General features: G+C 31.4%; 2 protein-coding genes across 2 annotated transcripts; one reads left to right on the top strand and one right to left on the bottom strand.

Annotated features, from left to right (window-relative positions):
* The first annotated feature begins 994 nt into the window (after positions 1-994).
* LOC140956002 (zinc finger BED domain-containing protein RICESLEEPER 1-like) lies at positions 995-1,627 on the top strand. The gene has a single exon (XM_073411734.1). The coding sequence runs from the start codon at positions 995-997 to the stop codon at positions 1,625-1,627; it is 633 nt and encodes a 210-aa protein (XP_073267835.1).
* A 4,164-nt stretch (positions 1,628-5,791) lies between these two features.
* Positions 5,792-8,502, bottom strand: LOC118045386 (uncharacterized). The gene is made up of 2 exons (XM_035053997.2): positions 8,012-8,502; positions 5,792-7,306 (listed from the first exon to the last, which is right to left on the bottom strand). Exons 1-2 carry the CDS (start codon positions 8,090-8,092, stop codon positions 6,209-6,211), a joined length of 1,179 nt encoding a protein of 392 aa, XP_034909888.1. The 5' UTR covers positions 8,093-8,502; the 3' UTR covers positions 5,792-6,208.
* Between the last annotated feature and the right edge of the window lie 1,305 nt (positions 8,503-9,807).

Below are 9,807 nucleotides of genomic sequence, written 5' to 3'. Positions count from 1 at the left end.
GATGGTTATAATTGATGAGTTGCCTTTTAATTTTGTGGAAAGTCGGAGATTTAAATTGTTTGTTAGGACTATGCAACCTAGATTTGACATTCCTTCTCGTTTTACAATTATGAGAGATTGTTTGAAACTTTATGTTGAAGAGAAGGATAGATTGAGGATAGCTCTTAGGGGTCAACGATTGTGCTTAACAACAGATACATAGACATCAATCCAGAATATTAATTATATGTGTTTAACAGCTCATTGGATTGATAATGACTGGAATTTGCATAAAAAAATTCTTAATTTTTGTCAAGTTTCTAATCATATGGGTGAGACAATTGGCCAAGTTATTGAGAATTGTTTGTTGTAGTGGGGGATTGATAAACTATTGACTATTACATTAGACAATGCAAGCTCTAATAATGTGACCATTTCATATTTAAAGAATGTGATGAAAGATTGGCCAACTAATATATTGTCAAATGAGCACTTGTATGTTAGATGTTGTGCACACATTGTAAACCTCATTGTGTGTGATGGCTTGAAAGAGATTAATGTTTCAGTTGTTAAGATTCAGAATGCCATTAGGTTTGTGAGATCTTCACCGTCAAGGCATCTTGCATTTAAGAAGTGGGCTGAAAAATTGCATATAGAATGTAAAAAATCATTGTGTTTAGATGTTGCAACTCGATGGAATTCAACTTATCTTATGCTAGAAGCTACTGAAAAGTTTGAAAAGGTGTTTATGAGGTTAGGTGAAAAAGAACCTAGGTATATGAGTTACTTTTTGGAGGTTGATTCAAAGGGGAATAAAAAAACCATAAGGCCACCTAGTTTGGAGGATTGGGAAAATGCAAGAACTTTGATTAAGTTCTTAAAGATCTTTTATATGGTTACATTGAGATTTTCTGGCTCATTGCATGTCACATCAAATTCTTTCTTCGATGAATTAATTTACATGCATACAAACTTGTTGCAATTGTGTAAAAGTAAAGATAGTAATTTAAATGGAATGGCGATGAATATGATGTTAAAGTTTGAGAAGTATTGGGGTTGTGAAGCAAATCAGAATTTTTTGTTACATGTGGCTAATGTCTTAGATCCACGTTTGAAGCTGAAATATGTGAAATTTTGTTTTGGTGATTTGTATGATCATGACAAAGCACAATTACTAACAAATAAGGTGAAAGATACTTTGGTGAGCTTGTATGAGTTTTATTTGAAAATTGATGATGTGGTGGATAATAATAGGCATAAACAGGATGTTAATGCTATTGATGATGTGGAGGTAGATGTTAATACTTTGGCTCGATTCAAAAGACATTTGCAAGAGGAGGATAGTGTGGAAAATAAAAATGAGGTTGAGAGGTATTTGATTGAGGGTTGTGAGGATCCTAATGATTATAAGTTAGATATTTTAGGTTGGTGGAAAAGTAATGCTTTGAAATATAAGACACTTTCAAAGGTTGCACAACATGTTCTGGCTATTCCTATATCCACAGTGGCTTCTGAATCAACATTTAACACAGGTGGTCGTGTACTTGATCAATTTCGAAGTTCTCTGTCTCCAGCAACTGTTCAAGCACTCATTTGTTGTCAAAATTGGTTGCATCATGATCAATTTCAACTGATATTAGAAGCTTGATAAATGATATTGAAACCTACGAAAACCTTGAATCAGGTAATTTTTTTTTTTTATAAACTTGCACCTTTTATTTTGTAATTTATTAATTAAATTGTTTGCAATCATCTAACATGTCTAATTTTTTATTTTGTAGAATTTGGTGGAAAGTTACATTTAGTAACGGATGATAATTAGTCCAAAAGTTTGATGGTAAAAAACTACTTTTTATTTTTACATATTCTAATTTATTTTATTATGTTATAATTTTAGATCTTGATTTTCAGGTTTTGATGTCAATGGTGTCACGGAATCAAAGTGCAATGTTTTTATCATCTTGATGTGCTTTTTGATTGTGATGATGTGCACAATGAAGATTTATATTTTTTGCATGAAGTGTTTTATTTTTTATGGCAATGTTATTTGTTGTTTGTTTTTTAAGCCCTTTTGAAGGCAATGCTTTGTAATTTTAATTTTAATTTGGTGTTGTGTGTGTGTTATTTAAACTTTGATGCATTAGGAGTCCAAACTCCAAAACACAAATATTAGAAAGACTTGAAACATATTAAACATAGTATTAGCACTAATAATTTAATATAAATTAATATTTAGTGACAAAAAAATATTAAATATATTATAGAATTTGTTAACAAAATTAGATAATATTTACATTAATTATAAGCCTATTAGAAAGCCCAAAAAAACAATGAAACAAGTTTTCCGGTTTTTCTGTTAAAAAAACTGAACCGAACCGAAACCGGTCGGTTTAAACTGGTTTCAATTCGGTTTCGGTTTGAATTTTTAAGTTTTTCAAAATTTGGTTTTGGTTAGTTTTTTAGATAAAAACCGAACCGAACCAGTTTTGCTCACTCCTATTATCAAATTCGTGTGTGGTTTATGGTAACTTGGATCAACTTGCATGTTTGTACCTCAAGCAAGTCAGGAGGACTCACATTCAAGGTTGTTAATTTTATTTAGATAGATGTTTTATTTTTTTAATTGAAATAAAATATTTTAGTTTCAAAATATTTTACCCATATCGCTTCAAAGTATATATATATATATATATATATATATTCAATAAACATAATTTAAATTCAAGATAAATTAATTATAAATTATGCAATACAAACATAATGTCAAATAAATATAATTTTAAAATTTAAAATATTTATAAATAGTCAAGATTAAACAGATTTTTAACTTAAAGTAATTCAACTTAAACAAAATATCAAAATATTATGAAAGTAAAATGTCTTAACACAAATATTTTTAAATATGAAGTTAGGTCAATATTATCAAGGTTAATGGAATCTAAAGCATCTCTTGTTTTGCTCAAATTCCTACAAAGTATAAATATGAAAAAAAATAACACGAATATAAACCATATATATTAGTGATAAATCTAATTTTAAAAAATTTAATATCATTGTTAATGAAAATAGTAACAATAATTTTCAATATTATTATTAATATCATTGTTATTGAAAATACTTGGATGATTTAATTAATTAAATTGAACAAGGTTCAATTTGATTCAATAATTTTTCAAGAGCGGAACGGAACATGTGAAATGAAACCAGAACGTTCTGGCTGAAATTTAGTCAAAAAATCCGGAACAGACTGAGATTTAAAATAAGATGAAAATTGTTCCGTTTTGTTCTGTTTTTTGAATTGGTATGGAATGTTTCGACCATTCCGGACGAAACAAAACGGAATTGACAACCTTGATCACACTTGATGTGAATTTGAGACAGGATACTCTAGTTAGGGGCGGAGACTGGGGGTGGCAAGTAGGGGTTGGGGCCCCTGCAAGAAAATTATTTTTCCAACCCTCCCTTGATAATTTATATGATTTTAACTAAAAAAATAATACAACTGAAATCTTACCCCTTTTAATTTTATTTTTTAGCTCCGCCCCTGACTCTAGTACATTCCTTGAATATGTCATCGAGTTGGTTTCAGGGGAATGGGTTTCGAACAAAAAAAAATATAAATAGAATCTTTTATAATATTTTAAATTATTTATTTATTTTTACATGTATGTTGATAAGTGAAGTTTGGATGCTTTTTATGTTTAATAAAAGAAAGAAAAGAAAGGATCAAAGCTTTGGTGCATCTGGATGAATATGATATTGATTTCCGATATTGGCCTTGATTATGCATCTATGCGATAGCTCTAATGTTGGAACCTGAAATTTCTACACATATTTCTGCGTAGTATTGACGAGGTTCACAGAAAATCTAACATGAACATTAACTATTTTTGAGGATGGTGAATGGACCGGGAGATTGTTTGTTTTACGTTGCGATGATGGTTTTTGTTTTTATTTTTTAAAATGCCTTTTATTTTCATGTTATTTAAAAATATATTAAATTAATGCTTTGTCCAGGTTATGTAAAGGAACCAATTCTCATTCCTCATCGAAGTATATATATCAAGAATCAAATTTCTGTGCTATGCATTTCCAATTGTAAATGAAAGTCCTGTTACTTTATTATGCTTCTGAGTTGGAAGAATGCATCATATTCTCATACTTCGCAATGACACTTATGGTTTCCTCTCTCTCTCTCTCTCTCTCTCTCTCTCTCTCTATAAAGGAAATATTCGAACTCGAGATTTTTTGAAGGAAGGTGAGCATGGTGTCTTTCGACTTCCATCTGTCTAAATTAATCGTAGCTGTTGAATGATATCACTCTCTTTTTAGGTATTAAAGCCAAAGAAAACATGTAGAAGCAAAAGGTGGGATTGTGATTTTGATTCCATCATTCCTCTTTCTTCCTTCAATGTTTTTTTCCTGAAGAAGCTTGGCAATAAAAATAGAAATGAGTGAAAAAATTAAAAAATCGAGAAAATTAAAAAATAATTAACCGAAAAAATCAAACTGTGAAAAAAAAACTAATTGAAATTTTAAAAAAATCGACCGGTTTAATTTGGTTTTATTAGTCTGAAATTAAAAAAAATAAAAATTGAACTGAGCCAAACTAAAAAACAAATCGAAAAAAAAACCAAGCCAAATCAAAAAAATCAAGTCAAAACCGAAAAAACTAAGCTAAATCGGTTTTTGTTTCAAAAAAACCAAACCAAAACTGGTTAGTTTAAATCAATTTTTTTTTTAAAAAAAAAATTATTTGGTTATTTTTTTTTATAAAAATTGAATCGAATCGAAATGATGTGTGTTATATATATATATGATTAAATTTCAAGATAAATACGATGGTTTAATGTTCTTTATTAACTTGCTAGAAAACAAGATCTTCTCAACTAGTTTCTCCCTCTACATTGTTTTCTATAATTGTTTAACGTTGTTCTAGCTTGTTCCTTCTAATAGTTAATTACTATGATCTATTGCATTGATGAGGGTTTTTTTTTTTTTTCCTGTTCATAGTTACTGTTACATTAGTAAAATATTAGAAATTTCCTTCTTAAGTAGTTGTTACCTTCGAAACACTTCTAATATTTTTACCATACAGCACGAGTCATAACACAACACAAAAATGTCAGTGAGATCCCAAACAAATCAACTAGTAGGAATATTGAATAAATACACAAGAGATGCAAATATTTTTTTTCTTTATTTATTTGATATTAAAAAAATAGATGCCATGCAAGACAATCATGTAATGTTGATTGACATAAAATGAGGCCTTGTGATTTGCACCAATAAGTAGGGTCAATGGCCATCATCACCCGCTAAATAATTATTCGAGAGCAGCTAACTAACAAGGAATAACTTGGTATCAGCTGCCATTTGCCAACGCCAGCTTCCTTGCCAGAGAGGCATGGCGGTTCTGTCAAGGTTCAACTATTTTTTGGAAAAACATTATGACATTGTGCATGTTCAAGGCAAACGACGACAAAATTTCTGCTATTTATTTGTCTCATGAACACCAAGTAAGCGACAGCTTAACGGTAACATCAAAGATCACAGTTGTTGGCAAGAATACATATGGAAACAGGCAACATGTCCGTCCATTTTGGAGACCCAGACTGGCTAGTACGTGCAAGGAACTCAAAAGGATTGTAATACTGCCCTAGATGGAATTCATTGCATTGCACAAGAGGGAGGAAAAAGAGCTGTCCGTGAAAAAAGGATTATAGAACAATCTTGCTTTGCTAACTTAAATGACATTAAAATCTGATAAATCTGATAAAGAGTCTAAATGAAATAAAAAAGATAAATAATATGAATCAAGAAATTAATAATATAAAGAAATAAAATATCCATCAACAAAACTTCCCAATACAGGAAGAAATCACTGAAACCTCATACTATTTATCGAGCCTTTGGAGAATCAGGTTATACGAATGGTAAGAAGTACACATAAACCTGGTAACGACTTGGCTATTCTCGTCACAACAAGTTCCCAGTTAGTAAAGCTCCAGGTAATGAAACCAAATTCCAGAAGAAAGCTATGTACACAATGTGACCCAAGAAAATAAGAATTTTCCCACCTCTTCAAACATCTAGTTTGACATTTAGCATGCTGTACCAGTCACTTGCCACAGATCGCAAATGTTCGATTGAAACCTTAAAAAGGAGTCACACAAACTGCATCTCCACGTAGCCTTTACAAAAACAGATAACGAAGTATCTAAGAAGATCACCCACTTTCTCTTAAGCAGTTCCCAGGCAAGAGAAATTTATACTTGTCCGCCTTCTCCAGAAGATATGATGGAAGATGAACAGCCGAGTAGGAATGAGGAATTGGTCCCATTTTCCCAATAATTTCCTTGAATGTGTACTCCTCTGGAAGCATATCAAATAAATCAGCACCCTTGCAAATTACTCTCTGGATTCTTTCAGGGTTCAAGTAACGTTTGAACCTGACTCTATCAAAATGACTGTAAGCTTTCATCTTAAATATAAACTCGCTTATACGACGGAAACAAAAGCTGCAGTGCCACCCTGAATCTGCCAAAATGTCATCTGCCTGGCGGTAATGTGCATACCGCGTGGTGCCTGTCTGATATCTGTGGACTGAAGCTCTCCAGCTGTTATTGTCCACGAGAAACTCAAAAGAGTAAAGATAATTTTTCAGCCGGAGATGAAGAACTGAAGGAATGTCATCGCACCACCTCAAAAGATTGATAGTGTGTCTGCTTGGTATCTCATCAACATCTGACATTATAAGCAAGTCATCATCAGAAATCCCTGCTATTTTGATAAGTTGATCCAATGCCACTCGTTGGAATGCCTCTTCGATAAAAGGGTTTTCCCCTTTCCTAGACCTCCCTCCGACGGTTCCATAGGTCAACCTGGGCTCAACAAATTTGAACTGATCTCGATGATTGGCAAAATAGTGAAGCTTTTCTGTCCCAGTGAAGGTTGAATTAGACTCAAGGAGAATGAACTGTGTGATGTAAGGGTACAATTCTTTCCATCGCAAAGTAAGGATGTCCAGTTCATTACTGAATAACACTGCATCATAAACACGTCTTGGGAACTCACGAATTCCCCAACCGTGGAGTTTGCAGAGGTTCTTCATTGACACATTCTCATGATAATAGTGTGGGATTTCATTGAACTGTTTTGGTGGAGATTCCCATATCGGCCGCAAGAAGTATGAGATCTTCTGTCCATGCATGTAAATACCATAGACACATGGTGGCACGAGTATAAACAGAAGCAAATACATCTTTAAATCCATGCCACGAAGGATACACCTGATTCTGGACATACTCAAAACTCGGCTCGAGTCCTGCAGATCAATGAATTTCACAAAGTAAGTCAAAATGATTTCACAAAGTAAGTCAAAATGATTTCAGAAAGAAATACAAAGCAAACCAAATTACTTGTAGATGATCAATGTAATAAATTGTCATATAAAACCGATGTAAAATGAGCATGTAGAAAAGGAATATGTAACAGAAATAAATAAATAAACAACAATTTCTCCTATAAGCAGAATGCCCTGTTCGAGTCCAGTATGGATGAGAGAATGCAAAGAAAATCATTCAATAAATCAGCATCTCAAATATTCTCTCTTCTTTAACACAAATTATCCTTGAAACTAGATAAAGTGGAGACATTTTATAATCAGAGCTTCCAGATGGCCAAAATCGAAAAGGCCCAGATTGAAAATTCATTATGTATGTTATTAAATTAAAAAAGGCCTTATTTTTTCAGATGCCCGACCTTAAAAAACCTCAACCGTGATCATTTCAAATCCTCAAACAAGTCCCAGATTAAATCAAAAAGTCAATAAATCTATCTACGAACAAGAAAGAAAAATCCAAGAAATCCCAAGTCCGATAATAAAACATCTATTTTTCATGGCATAATCCAGAATTCGAAGAACAGGCATGTATAGTTATCAGAAATTAAAACAAAAAAAAAATATCAAATGCAAAAAACGAAAAGGCCTAAATAAATCTCATAAATATCAAAATGGGTTCGAAATTACCTGGCCACAAAAATCACTACAGATATCATCAGTCTTCTTAGAGCAGTAACGGCCGCCATTTTCATTCATCATCCACCACATTTTTTAAAAATTATATATTTTCTGTTTTTCTGCAACTGCTCTAAAAAAAATCAGATCAAAACCCAAAAACAAGAAGAAAAAAACCACAATGGTTTTTCTCCACTCGCTGTGATAACTATCTTTCGAAATTCCCCTCCTCGATCTCCGCTTGTTTCTAGCTAGCCGCACAACCAGTAAATTTAGCCCTTTATGCCCCCCTCTCTCCAAAAAACATGGTTTTCTTTTTATAAAAAAACGATAAAAACTTTTTAGCAAAACAGATAGCCTCGATCTTCTCCAAACTTAACGAGCTTAATTATTATTTTTTTCAAAGAACATAGTAACGTAGCTTCTCTGTAAATTGGGTGGCAGTTGTAAAGAAAAAGGGCTCTCTATTCCAATTCTATGCTTCGATGCGTCCATCAACAGAATATAAAGAGGGAGAGATTTAAATATTAAGAAAAAAAATGTTAATCTTCAATTGACTAAAATCCCCATCCGTTTTTAGGCTTGACTCCCTTAGGGAGCGTGGACAATTCGGGGATTTAGGAAATAGTCACACTTTGGAGTTTGTAGAGTGTCGTTTTGTTGCCTTGCCTTGCCTTGTAGGGCTCGGTCCCAACGCGTATATTGACTAGTCTTAAATTCAAGAACTAGGCAAACAACCAAGTCTGTCTTAATTTGCTTGACCATTTTCTTTTTTTCTTTCTTTTTCTTGTCCACCTATCATTTTTTTAACATCATTTTACTTTTAAATTATAGTGTTTTAATGCGTTATCTGTAATGATTTACTTATCACTTTGTATCGTAATTTTTATAATTATTTGAAGATATTATAATTATAAGTATAATTCTGTTAATTTGTTTGTTATTTTTACTTAAAGTACAAATATTTTATAATTATACTACTGATTACAATGATGAAGAAAAATAAAAAGATATTATTACCCTAAAAAAAGAGAATATTGTTCAATTCATAACTCATCGTATGCTTATGATCTACAAAACCAATTGAAATACTCAATGTTTTGTAAAGAAAAGGAGTTTAATTGTCTTTACCTATGTTTTTTCATAATTTAAAAGAACAGGGACTAGTTTGAATGTTTGGTTAAGTCATAGTTAGATGGTACATTTGCATAAGTTAAAAGAACAGGGACTACTTTGAAATCTCTAATCAATTGCGGCACGACTAATCCGTTGGGGTTCCTTTACTAATCCTATTCCTTGTGTATCTTGACACATGTCATGAGTGTGCCGTGTTTAATTGGATTTATGTATTATTATTAGAAGTTACTTCTATCACGTTAGTTGAGATAGTTTTGGAGTGTTTTAAATTATTTTTTATTTAAAATATATTATAATAATAATTTTTTATTTAAAAAATTATTTTAATATCTGTATATCAAAATAATTTAAAAATATATAAAAAATTAATTTTATATAAAAATTTAAACTCTTAAAAAATATGTTTTGAACTGCATTTTTTTTTCTTCTAAACTTGTATTTTAAATTTTATTTTTCTTGAGAGGAATCGATTTGGATTGTGATTAGCAGCACATGGCATAATTAGAGACGAGAGGAGGTGTTGTTTTATTGACCGTAATCTTTTTCATCAATTACCTTAATCTTCATTTTGAAAAATTAAAACAATAACCAATAACACGTTGAAATGTGTTTATTTTTTTTGTGTGATATGCTATCATTTTAAAATATGAGAAATTAATTTGTATATCAAA

The sequence above is a fragment of the Populus alba genome, chromosome 10 (genome assembly GCF_005239225.2).
Source record: "Populus alba chromosome 10, ASM523922v2, whole genome shotgun sequence".
Taxonomy (NCBI): domain Eukaryota; kingdom Viridiplantae; phylum Streptophyta; class Magnoliopsida; order Malpighiales; family Salicaceae; genus Populus; species Populus alba.
Note: the sequence above shows the minus strand (reverse complement) of the source record. Positions and strands in the feature narration are given on the sequence as shown.

Bases quoted from the DNA above. Each gene is read 5' to 3' on its own strand.
- LOC140956002 (XM_073411734.1), top strand. From the start codon at position 995: ATGGCGATGAATATGATGTTAAAGTTTGAGAAGTATTGGGGTTGTGAA.
- LOC118045386 (XM_035053997.2), bottom strand. From the start codon at position 8,092: ATGTGGTGGATGATGAATGAAAATGGCGGCCGTTACTGCTCTAAGAAG. The intron at 7,307-8,011 runs GTAATTTCGAAC...ATTGATCTGCAG, and splicing joins GTAGTGATTTTTGTGGCCAG to GACTCGAGCCGAGTTTTGAG.